This window comes from Sciurus carolinensis, chromosome 9 (genome assembly GCF_902686445.1).
Source record: "Sciurus carolinensis chromosome 9, mSciCar1.2, whole genome shotgun sequence".
Classification (NCBI taxonomy): domain Eukaryota; kingdom Metazoa; phylum Chordata; class Mammalia; order Rodentia; family Sciuridae; genus Sciurus; species Sciurus carolinensis.
This window is the reverse complement of record NC_062221.1, coordinates 24504929-24524124: the sequence shown is the minus strand read 5'-3', so window position 1 is coordinate 24524124 and position 19196 is coordinate 24504929. Positions and strand designations below refer to the sequence as shown.

The following is a 19196-nucleotide window of genomic DNA, read 5'->3' as shown; positions in this document are numbered from 1 at the left end:
TCTTTAAATTCATCCTCATAGAAAGTCTCAGGACATGGGAAAAACATTGTCTACTTAGCCAAAACATAACATGAATGACTTCTAGTCCAAATTCCAATAGAGTCCTCCTCCTCTGAAACCTTATGATCCCTGTCTTCACCATTCACAGTTCTGTCCACATTCTGGTCTTTTGATCCCCCATAAGAATTGCCCATTAATCTCCATTTACAACATTCTAAAACTTTTCCAGCTTACATCTCCAACCTTTTTTTTTAATTATTTTTTTACTTTTACAGACTGCATTTTCAGTCATTCTACACAAATGGGGTACATCTTTTCATTTCTATGGTTGTGCACAATGTAGATTCATACCATTTCGTGTAATCATACATGTACATAAGGTAATGATGTCTGTCTCATTCCACCATTTTTCATACCCCCCTCACATTTCCCTCTATGTAATCCAAAGTTCTTCCATTCTTCTCTCACCCCCCTTACCCCCATTATATATCATCATCCACTTATCAGAGAAAACATTCAGCCTTTGGTTTTGGGGGATTGGCTTATTTCACTTAGCATGATATTCTCCAATTCCATCCATTTATCTGCAAATGCCATAACCACTCCAAAGTCTGAACCACCTGGTCAGGTTAGTCACAGCATAACCCTACTTGTCAGTACCAATTTCTGTTTGTCAGGTTTTTTGTCACTGTGACCAAAAGGCCTGACAAGAACAATTTTAGAGGAGTAAAAAGCTATTTGGTACTCATAGTTTTATAGGTCTCAGTCCACAGATGGCCAACTCCATTGCTCTGGGTCCTGGTTGAGGCAGAACATCATGGTAGAAGAGTATGGAGAAGGAAGGCAGCTCAGGACATAGCAATCAAGAAGCAGAGCCCATGCATAGTTAAGGTGATGTGATCCTATGGAATAACTGGACAGCTACTTTAGACTGGGTAGTAAGAGATGTTTCTCTGAGAAGGCAATATTTAAGCCAAGATCTGAATGGTAATAAGGAGTCAGTGATAGAAAGATCAATGGGAAAAGCACTCTGGGAAAGAGGCTGCAGTCAATGCAAAGGCCTGGAGGTGAAGATAAGCCTGTGCTGTATTTAATGAACAGAAGTGAGGTGGGTGTGTTTGGTACACAGTTGCTAAGAGAGAGTTTGGACAAGACAGAGAGGCTGAGAGAGGAAGGCAGAGACATTTTAAACAAGGCCTGAAAAAGAAGGAGTGACTGGGGTTTACTAAAGTGTTTTAGGCAGGAAAATGATAGACTTTGATTTGCATTTTTAAAAGCACATACTAGTCACAGCATTGTTGGAATGGATTATTGGGTAGTAAATGGAGCTATTGCCAAAATTCAGAGGAAAGATGACAGAAGGTTGAACTGTGATGCTAGTAATAAAGATAGAGCAAATGGATTTAGGATTTTGTTTGGAAATAAGATAAACAACATGCTTCTCAAAGTGTAGTCTGAGCAGCAGTGCTGGTACACTTATAACCTCTTGTTCCCAGTCCAGCTGATATAGGACCATAGTTGAAAGAAAGTAGGTTATAGAAAGTGTTATAACAGACTAACATTCCGCAATATCCAAATATGATAAGTGGACATGTCCAATTGAGTAGGGTATAAACTACTGTGAATGTTGTCAAATTTCCTTGGGCAGGAAAGTCCTTTTGAGACATAGACTACCTATTATTTACGATCAATAGATCCATGTATCAGTCCATGATGAATTAAAAATCAAAAAAGAAAAACTGTTTCTTCAGCACAGTTTGTAGAGCACAAGAAATCTAGCTGATGCCTATGAGATTAATGTGAGAAATAAAGGTATAGCAAGTTAAATATATCAAGATATCATGGGGCCTGAAGATGTAGCTTAGTGGTAGAACACTTGCCTAGCATGTGCAAAGTCCTGAGTTCCATCCCTAGAACTGTAGAAAAAAAGTCATCATGTTGTACATCTTAAATATGTACAATTTTTTAAAAGAAAGAAGGGTTTTGGATATAATTCAGTGGTAGAATACCTGCCTACAATTCATGAGACCCTGGGTTTGGCCCCCAGGCTTATAAAAAAAAAAGATGACCTAAATAAATAGAAAGATATACAATTTAAAAAAAAAAACATAATAACTGGCCCAGCTACACCACTCCTTAGTATTTATCTTAAACAATTAAAGTCAGCATACTATAGCAATACATACATACCCATGTTTGTAGCAACACAATTCATAATAACCAAACTATGGAACCAGCCTAAGTGTCCATCAATGAATGAATGAATAAAGAAGATGTCATGTGTGTATGTGTGTGTATGTGCACACACACACACACACACACACACACACACACAGAGCTTTATTTAGCCAAGAGTGAAATTATGGGTTTGGGTGTGGCTCAGTGGTAGATCACTTGCCCAGCATGTGTGAGGCTCTGGGTTTGATTCTCAGCTCCACATATAAACAATAAAAAAAAATTAAAGGTCCATCAACAACTAAAAAATAATTTTTTAAAAAATTTAAAAAGAGTGAAATTATGCCATTTGTAGGAAAATGGATGAAACTTAAGAACATTATGTAAACTGAAATAAACCAAACTCAGAAAGTCCAGGTTCATGTGTTTTATCTGATATGTTGAAGCTACAAAAGAAAAAGGAAAAGAAAGGGGAGAGGGAAATCTGAAAATTGAAGGAAGATCAGTAAAGTAGAAAGAAATAGACCAGGGGGAGGAAAGAGGGGAGGAAAGGGAAAATATTGGGGATTATTAGCCAAATTATATTGTTTATACTGTATGCATGTACAAATATGTAACAATGAATCCCACCATTATGTACAATTATAATGCACCAATGAAAATATGGAAAAAAGAATAACTTGGCTTGCAAAATTGGATAGCTACTTGTGTCATTTAAGATAGAAAATATCATAAAACCAGCATTCATTTTAGAGGAAGGGAGGGAGGAGGTAATTAAGAGTCTTTTTTTTAGCCATACTGAAGTCACATGAAATACCTGTTAGACTACCAATTGGAGACATAAAGTGGGCAGTTAGTTCACAAGCCTGGAGTTCTGACTGAAAGGCAGGGTGGAGACCCGGGAAGTCCTCAGCATATGAAAAACGTTAAAGATCTAGGACTAGGGGGGAGTGACTTTTCTTTTAGGCAGTGTGAAAATAGAGAAAAAAAAGGTGGGTAGGGAATCTGGGACTAAGCCTAGAGGTACTACTAAATGTAGAGACCCAGGATAGGCAGAAGAGGAGTCAGCAGAGGAGGTTATGAGGCAGCACCCAGGGTGACAGGAGAATCCAGGAGAAGGTGGTATCACCAGAGGAAACAAAAGGAGTGTGTTACGGAAGGAGTTTATTGCTCCTGAGATGTCATGTGAAATATGTTCCTCCACAGGTGAGTAGATAAACAAACTGTGGTATGCCATACAACATAGTATTCTTCAGCCATAAAAATGAAGTATTAGTAAATGTTGAAATGCAGATGAACTTTGAAAACATTGTGATAAGTGGAAGAACTGTGATAAGTGAAATAGCCTTAACCTAATCAGTGCATCAATCCACTGATTAGGTTAAGGCTCTCATAACACAGTCATTTCACCTCTAAATTTTCTTGTATTGTCTCACATGTGAGCTTTCAGAGGACATCTCATATCTAAACCATAATATTCTGTCCCTGGCCCCCCATCGCTCATGCCTATCTCACAATGAAAATTATATTTAGTTCATTTTCAAGAGTCCCCAGAGTCTTAAGAGGTATAGCATTACCCAAAAGTCCAAGGACAAAGTCTCCCCTGAGACTCAAAGCAAACTCTTAGATGTTTTCCCCTATAAAGTTACATATGCTGAACATATAATGACACAGAGTAAACATTTCCATTCCACAGGGCGAAATCAGGCCATAGAGAGAAGGAATGGGACCAACGCAAGACTGGGCAACCTGGTCTGTGACTGTAGGCAGGTAGGATGTGGCTGGAGGAAGTAGGTCACTGGGGGCATGTCTTTGGGTTCCTATTTTATCCCTGAATGGAGTGCTCTCTGCCTCCAGGTTGCCGTGTTCAGAACTGCACTCCTCCACCATGCTCTTCCACCATGATGTTCTACCTCACTCTGGGTCCAGAGCAATGAAGTTGGCCACCCATGTACTAAACCTCTGAAGCCCTGAACCAAAATAAACTTTTCCTCCCCTAAGTTGTTCTCATCAGGTCTTTTGGTCACAGCAACAAAAAACTGAATAAACTAACATTTTTCTGTCGGGGTGATGCTGATGTTGGAACTAGGTCCAGGTGATGTTTATACAATATTGCGAATGCACTAATGACACTTAATTTTTTATCTTAAAATAGTTCCTTTTTATGTTATGTGAATTTTACCCCAACTGTTTTCTTTTTTTAAGAGAAAAACACACACGCACACACACACTCACACCCACACCCACAGAGGAGTGACCAGGGGAATTGGCCGAACAGAGATTATTAGCACCATTACAAGAGTCGTTTGGGGGAAGTATGGAGGAGCAAGTCTTCAGAGGGGTGGATTGAGAACGAATGTGGAGAGAAAAGTAGAAACAGAACTTTACAGAATTCTTTCAGAAAGTTTTAATGGGATTAGAGATCTAAGAAAGAGATTGGTCGAGAAGGCAGGGAGCTGAGAGGTATGTGAAAGTTAAGGGAGGTTGTTTCTGAGATCTGCACTTGTGTTTAAACTCTACCACCCAAACAGGAAAAACTTATAAAATAAATGAAAAATCTCTAATGCCTTCAATGTTATTGTCAACATTTCCATCATTACTAGTTAGCATTAATGCTAATTAATCGGGCATTCTTTGTTGAATAGTTTTGAATGTTTAGGTGAGACATTGTATCTCACTTTTCTTCTTTCTAAATCCTAGGATGACAATGTTATTTGTATAATCAATGATTTTAAAACCATATTTTCTGGCAGGCCATCTCCAGGTCTAACTCTTCATAATCTTTTCTAACTCTTTTGGTAGATCAGCCATGCAGAAGCTGGGAGCACAAGTATTTGAGGAGGTCTACGATTACCTCAAGAGAGCAAGGCATCAGAATGCCAGTGAAACAGAGATCCGCGAGTGTCTCGAAAAAGTGGTCCCTCGGGCCAGCGACTGCTTTGAAGTTGACCAGCTCCTCTACTTTGAGGAACAGTTATTGATCACTATGGGGAAAGAGCCCACTCTCCAGGACCCTCACCAACGAACTGTGGAAAACAAGCAGAAGTTCAAATAGATGAATTTCTGTGAAAATCCATGAACTATATAAGCTGGACTTTATTATGGGAAATGGGCACATAACTGGACTACCATCTTTAACTTCACTCTTGAATGCCTCCTTTAGAGAGTAGTAAGCGTGGCTGCCTATTCTTGGAGTCATGAGTCTTATGTGTTGCTTGATCTGTGTCCTGAGATAAGCTTATATATCAAGCTTGGCATCCTGAAAAGGATTTTCCTTAGGTGTGCCTCAGGGCTTCCGACAGGGTTGGATCATGCTCTGATGATACCTGGGGAGAAGCCAGCAGCTCTTCACTATTTCTAGTTGGAGGACAGAGCTTAGGCCTGGCTGCCTTTAGTTTCAGTGCACTGTGACCAGCTTGCTTGGAAGGGCTGCTGGACACTGGCCTCTGACAAGCTGAGCTGCCCAGGAGTCAACCATGTCTGTCTCTCTCTCCCCCTCCTCCCCCCAATTATTATTTTTTACTATTAACTGTTACTTGATTTTATATCTCACGCTCCTTTTCACCTGTTTTCTCCTCACACTGGCCATACTAGGCTTCTGGCTGTTTCTCCAACACATTTTAGCTTTGGGACCCAAATTCTCTTACCCCTGTATTTCCCTTTTTTCACAAGGGTCTCTGCCCAGATGACAGCTCCTCACAAGGGTTCCTGCTCTCCCACCCTGCTGCTGCTTCTTTTTGCTGAGCACCTGTTTTTGTCCATGTTTCCCTTACATGACTAGCAAGCAAGAGGTACATGACTACAAAGACCTGGATTAAAAATCCAAAAAGTTCCCTTCTGCGATTTATTCCCTGGACTTATCCATGGAGAATTGAAGACTTTTATTTGTAATAAATATATATTCCGTTGTTACAAAATCACCTATTTTTATCTTTTCCTTATGTGTAAGTATCTTGTTAAAAGTAATGCAACCATCAAATAATAATTATTACTGAGAGGAGAGGAGAGGAGAAAGCACATGTTAACAGGGAGGAGACCTCACCCAAGGAAGAGCCCCCTGCAGTCCCCATGGCCTTCGATGACCAAATGGATTGCAGATAGGTCTGGAAGAAGGGGGAATTTAAGTGAATTTAAGTTAATGAAAAGTTTATAAATCCTCCTGCTGATGGTTTTTACAACATTAGAGCAGGAGAAGGCTTGTGCCAATTGCTGGGTCTGACAAGGAAATTGCCAAATTCTGTCTCTACCATCTTTCACAAACAGATTAACATGCCTGGGGAATCATGCCCTGCACTTTAGAACCTGTTTCTAAGGAGATAAGTACAGACTTAAAATATCTTACCCTCCAGGGATTTGTGTTGTATATACCACTTCAGGCTTATAAGAAAAGAGAGCTGGGGAAATATTCTGGATCATCATTCCATGCCTCTTAAGGGAAGCTCATTCAGGTTTATCTTTCCTTTGATTTACTGGGGTAGGAGTTGGGAGAATAATTTAACAAGACTTGAAGGAAATATTTCTTTATCATTACCACTGGGAAAATTCTTTCTCCTTTAGCTATACCCAGTCTTAATTTGAAGTCATTTCAGTGTGGGAATTAATAACTAATCAAAGAACTAGGAAGTTGCTGGTATGAAACAGTTACAGGTATCAGGGAATAAGGGAACTTGCTGCCTCACTGCTTTATAAAAAATACACACACACACATTTCACAAACGTCTTGACCTTTCTGCTTTCTATTTATGCAGAGGAAATGCCACCAGCTATTTTGGGTGATGCAGAGATAAAGGAGAGTGATAGAAGTTAATTATTTAATGTCTTCGGGACTGAGGCTGGAGCAAAAGCTCTAGGTCTTTTATGAAGGAGTTCAGCCATCACAGTGGGCTCAGGATAAAGGAAGCAGACAAATTAGGCAGTAACTCAAGGGGGAGGATGGCAGGGGGACACACCACAGTCTTTTAAGGTGATAGGATGACCAGTGGGTCAGAAGGGAATGGGACCAGACTACAAAGATGATAAAGGAGCAGTAGGGAGACAATGGGAAGGAGCAGAGTTGTGGGGTGTGTGTGTGTGTGTGTGTGTGTGTGTTAGAGAGAGAGAGAGAGAGAGAGAGAGAGAGAGAATAAGAGAATGGGGAAGAGGAAGACTGGGGTGGACAGAGAAAATAATATTTTCAGATAATTCTGCCACAACCTGTATGATGGAGGAAAAAAAAAATTGAATTTGATGCCAGAAGACTTGGATTCTAGACCTATTCTTGCCATTTACTGTGTGATCTAGAGCAAGTCATTTCCTCTCAGCCTGTTTCCTGCCTATGTCCAACCATTGCTGGAGAGAATATAAATAATTTAATGGGTTAAATAAAATGAAATTGTCATTGTGGTTCAGCCTATTACGTAGAAGTGCTTTAAATGCTGTAAAAAGCTCTCAACGTTGGAGGAGAAATCATTCACCTTTTTTGCAGGCTGCTCTGTCTTCCATCATGAGTACTTTACCCCTGAATGCTTCCTTAGGCTTCTGAGATCCTGCTATTTCTATACAAATGCACTCCTGAAATCACTTTCAGACATTTTCAGCTAGCACTTGACTAGTTGGGAACTAGCAAACAAGTGAGAAAACCATGCAGCGAGCAGCTCAGAAAAGGCAAGTGAGTGGGCTCCTGGGACCAGCTTTGCCTTTTACAGTCTCAACCGGTTTTACATCTCACCACCCTGCCCATGTGATGTCAAAGTAATCATTACCAGAACCCAGGATTCCCAGTTATTCCCTAATTTTATAAGGAAGTTTATAAATTTGGTCCAAAAAATATACATTATAAAATAATATATTCACAAATATTCACTAAAAGTACCATAGTCAGGGTCTGAATGTTCCTACTCAGACTCAGGTTGAAATGTAATCCCCATTGTGAGGTAGTAAGAGGTGGCACTAGGTGTGACCTTTAAGAAGTGATGAAACCAGGAGGTCTCTGCCCTCACAGCTGGTCCATTAATGGAGTGATGGACTAATGGGCTAATGGTATTTCTCCTGAGTGGGTGTCTTATAAAAGCCAGTTTGGCTTTATCTCTTTTAAGTAGCCTTCTCACTGTGTGATGCCCTGTGCCACCTCAGGACTCTGCAGAGTACCTCACCAGGTGTGGCTTCTTGATCTTGGACCTCCCAGCCTCTAGAACCATGATCTGAATAGATCTTTTTCTTTATAAAATTACCCAATCTGTGGTGTTCAATTACAGCAACAGAAAACAGACTGAGACATCCAGAATTGAAAACCTGACTCTAACAGGAATATTTTCAAAGTAAATTTGTGGGTGTATTTTGGGAGGCAATCTTCCTATAGCTAGAGAAAGTTTTGTCTTTCCAAAATACTGTGACATTTTCCTGCCTCAATGGCTTGAATTTTCCAGCTGGATTCTTCCCTCCTGATACTCCAGACTGTTGCCTTGTCACTTTTGTAGTTCTTGATATTTTCCCAATCCCTTCCCTCGGAGTTTGGCCATGGAATTTGTCTTGGCTGAGTGGTGTACACCGGGGTTGGAAATGTGTTGGTGCAGATGACTGTGTTCACTTGCACATCTGTCATTGCCAGCTAGCCCACGTATTAGGGGAGGATGATAAGAGAACTGGAGCAGAATGCTCTGGAGGTAACCCATAGAATGATGCGATGTCACCCCAGCCACTATGGAATAAAGCAAAGGTCACTTCAGGCAATCTGCAAACTTCTGAGCAAGAAACCACTGTTTGTTATTGTATGCTGTTCAGGTTTTGTGACTGTTATGCAGATTATTATGGCAACAAGCTAACCAATACCTTTCCTCTCCTGACATCATTTCTTCTAACACTTAACCAAATCCTCAAGCTTTGTGCTTTGGGGCATTTATTTTTATAAATCTGGGGAAAGTTTATCATCAATGAAATTACTTTGACTTCTTAGGAAAAGAAATAGGGATATCCCTTTTCAAAACAGCCCAGGTGAACCATGAATGCTATCTTTCCTGGCTTTCAGTATGTTTCAAGGCAATGTTCATGGGGCACATGGAGCCTACCTGGATCATCTTTTCTGCAGCTATGGTCTAATTCTACTTTAAATTTCAGCTCAATGTGTATTCCGTTCCCATCTTATATCAGGCTCTAAATTTAGGCACACAATTTTGAGTGATAAGAATCTACCTAGCAAATAATAGGAAAAGATCTTGTAAGCATAAGGAACACAAGAATGAAGGACAGATTCATGTGGGATTCTAGGACTTGAAATCTTTTGGTGCTGGTGGCATATGAAGTGTGATTATGTAAGATTTAGAGAGGAAGACATGATCACCAGCTTCCAAGATGGCCTCTGGTAATCCTCACTTCTGATATCCATGCCTGGTATAGATCCCTATCACACTGCATCAGGTAACCTGTGTGACCAATAGAATACAGTACAAATGATGGTGTATGACCTCTGAGACTACGTCATAAAAGACAGATTCCATCTTGTTTCCTCTTGGATCACCCACTGGAGAGGAAGCCAGCCACCATGTTGGCAGGACATTCAAGCAACCTTATGGAGAGAGATCCATGTGGTGTGAAACAGGTCTTTTGCCAATATCAGGCACCATCTTGCCAGCTACATCAATGAGCTATGGGAATCAAATCTCTAGCCCTAGTCAAGATTTTATTTGGCTGCAGCTCTGACTGACATCTGGACTAAAACCTTATGAGAAACCCTGAGCCAGAACCATTCAGATAAACCATTCCTTAATTCCTACCTCCAGACACTGAAATAATGCTTGTGTCATCACTACAATGTTTTAGCAATAGATCACCTTAACAGAAGGCAAAGCTCTAATGTGAGCTCTTGAATCTGCTCTGCTGTGCTCTGTAGTCAGGGACAGACATGAGGTATTGATGTATGTGACTTTTGGATGAATCATGGCACCCTGTGAGGATGTGTTTGAGGAAGGTAGGAATGGAGTTGGTAAGAGGTGTAGTCCAAGTGAGTAAAGATGAAGACCTGACTTGCATCTGATGAAGTCCAGGTACTCTGAGATGAGAGGGAAAAGAGACAACCTAGGACTAACTAGATAGGGAGAGGAGGTGAAGATGTCCTGGAGGATCCTAGGTTCTAGCAAGGAGGCTGGGTGGGGGATTCAGAACTGGGATACAGAAAGAAGCTGACTAGAAGATGGAAGAAATGCTGATTTCAGTCTGGGGTGTATCGGATTAGAGGTGCTTCTCAGGTATTGCAGTGAAAAGATCCAGGCCTGACACTGGAAGTGTCTTAGAAAGTTAGCCCTTATGGTGAAATGAATCTACTTAATGACACCAGACAACACACAGAAGATATGTTTGAGGCTGTCCACACCAATGTTCAAAACCAGAGCTGGCTCCTTGAGAATGCCATCGCCTTTGAGGCTGCTGCATGTGACTTCAGGTAAGTGAATACCCGAAAAAAATAATATCACCCAGCCTTTTCAGGAAGTCTATTAGATAAACTCCAAATGGCTCTTGGCTGGTGGCACCTCTTCCTCCCTACCCCATCATATAATTTTCTACATCAGTGCTTCAACCTTGGCTCTACATTTGAAGCACATGGAAACTCTTAAACAAGGATTGAATAGAACAGGTTAAAATTACTTGGCAGGGGCTGGGGAGATAGCTCAGCTGTTAGAGTGCTTGCCTCGCAAACACAAGGCCCTGAGTTCAATCCCCAGTACTGCAAAAAAAAAAAAAAAAAAAAAAAAAAAATTACCTGGCAGATGGTAGGTATTTTTCGTTTGTTGCTAACCACCACTTTTATTAGAATTAACACGTTTACAAATATTTACAAATCAATGGGATTCATTGTGACATTTTTATACGTGCATATATGGTAGATTGATCATGTTCATTCACCCTTCTTCTAACTCCAGTCCCTGTAGTCTTCTTATTGCCTAAAAAGTGAGACTAGTGAGCCTACCTCTCTTTCCCTCTCCTAAACCAAAAGGGATTCTGTCAGTGAAAAGGTTGTGTGAAATGCAAAGCTTTATTCAAATGTAAATTGTAACCTTTACCTTTAACTTCAGGAGAAGCCAAATGTCTCTTTAACTTTTTACTATGGTAAACATTCAACTTTATAAAAAGAATAACACAATAAGCTGTTAATAAATCCAACATCCAGTTTCAAAAATTATGAATTCATGGCCACTATTATTTTTTATACCCACAACATCTACCCCCTCATTGGATTGCTTTTATCCCATTATTCATTTATATTTCAGTATGTAGCTCTAAAAGATAAAGAGCCATTAAAAGCATAGTCATAATATTGTTATAATACCCCAAATAATTAACAATAATTCCTTATACCATATATCCAATTAGTATTCCCATGTCCCCCACTGTATGACCTTTTCTAAATTTATTTGTTCAAGTTAAAATTCAAATATGATGTTGTTTTCTGAATTTCTTTTAATGTATGGATTCTGCCTCCATGTCTCCTTTTCACTGGTAATTCATTTATTGACGAAACCAGGTCATTTGTCCTGTAAACTTTCCTTAGTCTAGTTTTATTGACCACATCATCATGATTTTTTTAAATACATTATTTTTTAGAAGTTTTATACTTACAAAAATATTGTGAGGATAGTACAGTGAGTTCCCAATACTACGGTCAAGTTCCACTATTGGCATCTTACGTTAGTATGATGCCTTTCTTATAATAATGAACCAAGAATGAGTACATTACATACATTACTATTAAAGTTCATTCTTTATTCAGATTTCCTTATTTGTTATTTAATATCCCTTTTTGTTGCAAGATAATAGACTGTTTTATTATACCAGTTTCTCAGTCATTTCTGAGAAATAGCATGACGACTATAGATTGAATATTTGTGTCCCCCACCCCCAAATACATATGTTGAAATCCTGACCCCCACTGTGTTGGTAAGAGGAAGTGGGGCCTTTCTGGGGTGAGTAGGTCATGAGAGTGGAGCCTTCATGCATAGGGCTAGTACTCTTAAAAAAGAGACCCGAGGGAGCGCCCTTGACCTCTCCAACCTGTGAGGCTTCAGCAACAAGTCTGTCTTCTGGAAAGCAAGAATGAGCCCTCACCAGACACTAAATCTGCCAGGCCTTTGATCTTGGACTTCCCAGCCTCCAGAACTGTGGAAAATAAATTTCAGTTGTTTGTAAGCATCCAGTCTATGGTGTTTTTTATTCCACAGCCCTAACAGTCCAAGATGATGATCTTGGCAGTTTTGAGGCTTACTGGTCAAGTATTTCATAGTGTCCCTCTCCTGAGACTTGTTTGGTGCTTTTGTCATGATTAGATCAGGGTTATCTTTTGGGGAGAAGGATCACAGCCCAAAGGACCATTTTCACCACAGTATACCAAAGGTACAGTCTCCCAGCATGACTTAACAGTGTTGGTGTTGACCTTGAACACCTGGGTAAGGTAGTGCCTGTCAAGTTTCTCCACAAAGTTAGGAATACCCAACCCCCCTGATTTCATCCTGTGTCTCTGGAAGGAGTCACTATTCACAGTGCACCCTGGAGGGTAGAGAACTGATGCTGGGCCACCCTGACAGCAGAGTACTACACAAAGTGTCTCCAATACTTCTGCATGGAAGATTTTTCTTTTATCCCATAGTTATTTACATATCCATTATTGATTTATGTCAGCATAAAATGGTAGATATATGGTACTTCGGGTTATAATCCAGTACTACTTTATTTTGCTACTTAAGTTGTACCAGCTCTATGGAGCCTCTTTTTAGGTTCCTGTGCCCCTCTCACTTGGACATTCCACATGTTTCTATCTACTTGCTCCCCCTCTTCCCATCCCCCTCCCCTCTCTCTCTCATACTTCTGGCATAACCAGGTGCTCCAAGCTCATCATCTCTTCCTCATTATTTCCTGTCCAAGCACTAGAATCAGCTATTTCTCTAAGGAACCTTGTATTTTTTTTTAATTAGAAAATAATGTTAGAAACCAAAATCAGGGCAAAAAGTGAGCTTCTTGTTACTATACTGTTTTTGCTTCTAGACCCTCAAATGACAGAGCACAGAATTATAAGTGTGTACACTAGGCCCTGTACAAATTCAGACCTGTAAATAATTCTACATGTATATCTAAACATCTATATCTAAACATTAGTTCACATTAATGTCTCCAATTCTAATCCACTATGGCATGGATCATGCTAGCTTCTCCCTGATATTTTATAATATTGTTCCTTTGTATTTCTTTTAAATTAGATTGAGATTCAACTTCAAGCTTTTGGCAAGAATAGTTCATAGGAGGTGGTGTGTTCTTCCATCAAGAGGTAAATAATAAACTATGATGTTTATAACCATTGCTGATAATTAGGATACATTCATTTTTAAGTTTAATATTTTGATTAACTTGCTCCTTATTTGATTAGCTGAAATGCTTTTATAAAAGAAATTATCCCTCTTTGACTATTGACTAGCCCTGAGGTAAAACCCATATTTAAAAAGGAAGAAAAATGCTTAATTCTTTTATATTTTTAAAATAATGAATTGACTGTGTATAATCCTCCAAGGATGACCATGGAGTTATTTTTGTCTTTCTGGACTATTATAATCTTGGACTATAGCACTATAGCACAGGGCTCAGCCTTTAGCTCCAGCTCTGACTACAGGGCCATCTGCCTGAGCATGGCAGAATACGGGTTAGAGATAGGGACAAGATTGGCATAAGCACAGAACAATTTGAAAGCATGACAAGGTTGGGGGGGGGTGGATCTTGAGTGTCTCCAAATTATATTCATCCTGAAAAAACTCTCTGGTCTCCAAAGTCATTAATTTCTATATATCTTGTCCCCTGGTTTTATAGTTACTCATGTTGCCTTAGAAATGCATGAATCCATCTTTAAAAGCCTCAAGCAACCAGGAAAGAAAAATGAAAGAGTCTATGATTTGGAAAGGACAGGTCTGGCCTTATATTCTATAAAAAAGTCATCTAGGAAAGAAACCAAGCAACCTTGGAGTGATAAGTGGCAGGGAGATGGCAGTTCTCAGTCCTGGGTTTTCACTTGAAACAAATCTGAAAAAATTACCCATGTCCCTGAGACAACCCCATAGATTCTGGTAGGACCCTGGAAGTTCTTAGAACCTTTTTTTACAAGGTCACCCTATGTTTAACCAGGGGCATTTCCAGCCCCCTAGAACTCTTAGTGGGATGATGACGATTGCACCACACCTAGGGTCCCATCTTCTCCATCCAGTTGCCTGATGTTAGATGTTGCCCTGCTACTCAGAAGACCAAGCTAGGAAAGATGATGCCAGGAAGAGCTCATTCCTTAGCAGAGCAGAGGGCTCAGGAGTCGAGCTAAGTTCCAAACCTGGTGTTCAGTCTAAGACAGCACCGGGCCCCCACCCAGTTCCAAGAGGGGCTACGTTCACTTTGTGCCTGGCACTGTGCACAGTGCTCTACACCTCTCAGCATCCTAACAGGTCGGTATCATCTCCATGGAACAGATGCAGCCAGGGGCCTGAGAGGTTAAGTGACTCCTAAGTCACAAGGCTGTGTCTGGGCCAGCTCTGGGCTCCCCATGGGCTGTCACTTCCTGGCTGTGACTTTATGCCCAGGTCCCTCTCAAGGAGCTGTCTCCTCCTTTCCTTTGTGTAATATATATAGACTTTTGGCACAGGGGCAATATTCAGGGTGGGGAAGCTTCAGCTGGGGTGCCAGATCCTGAATCCTTAGTCCTCAGCATCATGCCTGGAGAAGTCCCTGCCCTGTGGTAGGGTGAGCCACCTGTCTCCCACCCTCCCTCACTGCTCAAAGGTCTGAGGGTGTTTATGGGTAAAATCCAGAAAGCCTTCCGGGCTTCTTGTACCTCAGACCACTCCACCTCTCTTCCCTGGCCACGGAGCTCACAACAGCACCGTCTTTTCCCTCCCTTCCCTAGAAAAATCTCTCCTACCATCCCATCCCATCTCGGAAAATGCCAGCCCTACTCAGCCGGGCCATACACCACAGCCTAAAGTTAGCCCAACTCTCCCCCAATTTTCATTCACACGTCACCATTCAAGGTAGTTCTTACACCCATCTCTCCTCTCCATTCCCGTCGCCGTAGGATGAAGCCAGCCTAGCTTCATTTCTTTCATAAACCAAATCCAACCCTCCTGCTTCGGGTTCCATCCAGATCCAACCGGAGGTAGTTCTCTCATCATCCTAGTTCCTTCAGCTCTCAGGACTCCTTAGTAATTACATCCTGCTCACACTACAACACCTGTGCCCCGCAGCTCCCTGGGACCTCCTGCTGGTACCAGACTGTGACTTAAGCATTTACCAGCTGAGCTCTAGTCAGAGCACCAGCCACACCTTTAGCCCCGCCCTGCCTAAGGCCCCAACCCCAAGACAGCTTTCAATTTCCCAAGGGTCCCTTGGCCCTCGTAATCCCCCTGGCCTGAGAACCCCGTCCTGATTGGCTGCCGACCCAGGAACTACGCCCCGCCCCAAGGCGCCACGGTCCAGCCCATGCACCCTGCAGAGATCAGCCCTAACAGCCCTGCCCAGACCCGACTCCTAGGCGAGGCTTGCCAGCCTAAACACCTGGGCCAACAGCACAACCGAAGGAATTCTAGGGTCATGGCCCGGTCCCACAAGGTGGAACTGGCCGAGGCCCTGCAGATGGGTCCCAACTGGAGACACCTCTGCTATGTACTACTCTACGCGCCCAACCCAGGGATGATCTTCGGCCGCATCCCGCTGCGGTACACCGTGCTGGTGAGGAGGGGGCGCGCCTGGCCACTCCCCTCTCCAGCCCTGCACCATCCCTGGGGCGCGTCCTATGGGTACCCCAGCCAACCCCACTTCCCCTCCCTCAGATGCAGATGCGCTTCGATGGACGCCTGGGTTTCCCAGGCGGCTTTGTGGAAACTCAGGACAGGAACCTGGAGGACGGGCTGAACCGAGAGTTGCGCGAGAAATTGGGAGAGGCGGTGTCTGCCTTCCGCGTGGAGCGCACAGATTACCGGAGCTCACGCGCTGCGACAAAAACACATGTAGTGGCCCACTTCTACACCAAGCGTCTAACCCTAGAGCAGCTGGAGGCTGTGGAAGCTAGCGCACCACGAGCGAAAGACCATGGGCTGGAGGTGGGGTCAGCCAAGGTCCCGCCCCACACCCAATCTGCCTCTCTCTCTTTCCCCATGGGTTCCCAGCCAAAGGAAAAACCCATCCAAACCATGCACTCTCCCCCAGTTTCCAGGAGTAATTGGTTCTTGGTCATCTCTAATCTGGATAGTACTGAGTACTGTCAACCTGGTCTCCCTAAGGAGGTCGCTCCTCTTCCCCACCTACTGGCCTCTGCGGTCCAAGTTTCTCTGCTGCTCCTTATTGATAATGTGATAACGGTCATTTGAGACACTCTAAACACTTATCTTCGGGACCCTGCTTTTTATAGGTAGAAAATATAGCCCTGATGCTTAAGGCTAGGACAGTAAGGAGATAGATTATATATGGAGGTAGTTTCTCAAATTGTGGCACAGATCAGAATCAAGGGGAGGAAAACTTATTAAAATAGTTATTACTGTGCTGACTTTGGCAGTACATATATTAAAACAGCATACGTATCCCCAATTGCTGGTGAGAGGTGGGACTGGAGGAAGTTTTGAGAATTTGCATTTTTCACTAGGTCCCAAGTGATGCTGATACAACTGCTGTAGGTTCCGCGTTCGAGAACCTTTGGTATAGAGCCATGCTTGAATCCTAGAGGCAGGAATCACTAAAAGTTTCGGGGAAAGAGATAAGAAAGATTAGCATTTATGGAGCTGGAGAGCTTGTCCTGGGTCAGTTGCATGCTCAGGATTGAGCCCAGTCTGCTTCACTGAGGTATGAGCTTTGGGGCTGGTTCTGCCTGGTTGTTAAGGGAGGTAAGACCTCTGCTCCAGAGAGATCTGTTGCAGAGGGATTGAGGCAACATGATGAGCTCTGTGGGGTCCAAATGTCTCCTGTCTCCTTGCTTTCACAGGTGCTGGGCCTTGTGCGAGTGCCTTTGTATACCCTACGGGATGGTGTGGGAGGCCTGTCTGCCTTCCTGGAGAATTCCTTTATTGGCAATGCCCGGGAGGAGCTACTAGGAGCCCTCCGTGACTTAGAAATTCTGGAACCTGGCTCTTTCTCAGGACTTAAAACCCCAGCTCTTCACTAAATGCAACCTTCCAAGGACCCATGGAACCTGAGACTAGGACCTTGGTACTAGGGATGGAGAGATGGAGGGATTGAGGCAAAGGGGAATGTTTTCTCTTCTGGGCCTGAGAGATGATACCAGATTAAAAGGAGATGTGTGTGCAATTTGTTTTGAGCAGATGGCTTTCCCAACTCTTTGCATCAGGGGCAGAAATCCATAGCTCATCCCAGTGGTCCTGGCAGATTCTCAGGGTCTGCTTCCTCTTTGTGCACGTGCACACACAGCTTGGAAACCTCAGGCTTGCCCATGTACAGCCTGTGACCACACACAACCTGACCCTCTGTCCCATGATGTCCAGGTTAACCAGGAAGTGGCATGTGTGTGGCTGGCCTTGTCACCCTCCCTGCCCCTTCCTGAGGAGGGGCTCCCCCTCTCCTGGATGGCTGCTCTCCGGGGTCTAGCCCAGTCCATGTTCACTGGGGAGGGCAGAGGCAGAGGACCCTCTGCTCCCTGAGATGCCCCCACCCTTACCTGAGGGGTGACCATAGCTGTGGGCTCCTGAAAGTGGCGGAGTTCCTAATGGATACCTCACCCTTTCTTCCCTTGAAGATGAGCATAAGTGGTCACACAGTCTCAAGGTCTTCTTGAACTGATCATGGAGCTGTCACTCAGTCCTAGTGTCTGGCCTCCAGGGCTTTTATCTATTAGCTGCCTTAGTCTCTGAGGAAGGGAACTGTCCGGGTCCCTGTTTAGCCCTTCCCTGTCAAAAGCCTTCCCAGAACTGATAGCTGGGCCTTGAGACCTTCTGTTGTTTCAAAAGTTAGGTAACTACTAAATGCCAGCTATGGCAAACGGTACAGAAAGCCATCTCTCCAGCTCTTCAAGGCTTCAGAACAGGGTCAATTTTTTTTTTCTTTTTCTTTTTTTCAGAGCCGGGGGTGAAGGGGGGGTACTGGGGATTGATCTCAGGGGCACTCAACCACTGAGCCACATTCCTAGCCCTATTTTGTATTTTATTTAGAAACAGGGTCTCACTGAGTTGCTTAGCACCTCACTTTTGCTGAGGCTGACTTTGAACTCGAGATCCTCCTGTCTCAGCCTCCGGAGCCACTGGGATTATAGGCGTGCACCCTGGCCTGGCCAAAATTTTTTTCTTTTAAATTACCCCACAAATAAATATTTTAAGCTTTGCGAGTCTCATTTTTAATATTTATATTTTAATTCACAAAAATTGTATATATTTATCACATGCAACAAGACTTTAAAGTATGTATACATTGTGGAATGGCTAAAGTGAGCTAATGAATGTATATATTACCTCATATACTAATCATTTCTTTCTGTGGTAAGAATTCATAAAATTTACTCAACAGTTTTGAAGAACACACTGCATTGTTTATTAACTATGGGCAGGATGTTATGGATCTAGCCCTTGAAGTTATTACTCCTAAATGAAATTTTGTATCCTTTGATGAAGATCTCTCCAATCTACCCCAGTCCCTGGCAACCAGCATTCTGTTCTCTGAGTCTATGAGTTTAATTTTTTAGATCCCACAGATGAGTGAGAACATGCAGTACTTTCCACATCTTGCCTATTGTGAACAATGCTACAATGAACTAGGGGAGGGCAAAAATCTCTTCAACATTCTGATTTTTTTTTCCTTTGGATATATACTCAGCAGTGGGATTGTTGGATCTCATGGTAGGTTTATTTTTAATGATTTTAGGAATTTCCACACTGTTTTCAATAATGACTGTTCTAATTTACATTCCCACCAACAGAGTTCAAGGGTTCCCTCTTCTCTACAACTTTGCTAACTCTTTCCTTTTAACTTTTCCATAATAACCATTCTAACAGGTGTGAGGTGATGGCTCATTATGATTTTGATTTGCATTT

General features: G+C 42.4%; 2 protein-coding genes across 7 annotated transcripts in view; both read left to right on the top strand.

Moving 5' to 3' along the window:
• Positions 1-7551, top strand: part of Nek11 (NIMA related kinase 11) — a 330359-nt gene extending 322808 nt beyond the window's left edge. For all 5 annotated transcript variants that reach the window (XM_047563256.1, XM_047563254.1, XM_047563255.1 and 2 more), the window contains one exon: positions 4978-7551. In XM_047563256.1, coding sequence (XP_047419212.1) covers positions 4978-5230 — 253 coding nt within the window. In that variant the 3' untranslated portion in view covers positions 5231-7551. The remainder of the gene's footprint in view (positions 1-4977) is intronic.
• Positions 7552-15756: 8205 nt separating this feature from the next.
• LOC124993228 (U8 snoRNA-decapping enzyme-like) lies at positions 15757-18169 on the top strand. 2 transcript variants are annotated; one of them, XM_047564943.1, is made up of 3 exons: positions 15757-15894; positions 15996-16265; positions 17141-18169. In XM_047564943.1, exons 1-3 carry the CDS (start codon positions 15757-15759, stop codon positions 17318-17320), a joined length of 588 nt encoding a protein of 195 aa, XP_047420899.1. In that variant the 3' UTR covers positions 17321-18169. The 2 variants fall into 2 exon arrangements, with proteins under 2 accessions (XP_047420899.1, XP_047420897.1); XM_047564941.1 differs by lacking the exon at positions 17141-18169 and having other exon boundaries at positions 15996-16639.
• Positions 18170-19196: the final 1027 nt, after the last annotated feature.

Bases quoted from the DNA above. Each gene is read 5' to 3' on its own strand.
- LOC124993228 (XM_047564941.1), top strand. From the start codon at position 15,757: ATGGCCCGGTCCCACAAGGTGGAACTGGCCGAGGCCCTGCAGATGGGT. The intron at 15,895-15,995 runs GTGAGGAGGGGG...CCCCTCCCTCAG, and splicing joins CGCTGCGGTACACCGTGCTG to ATGCAGATGCGCTTCGATGG.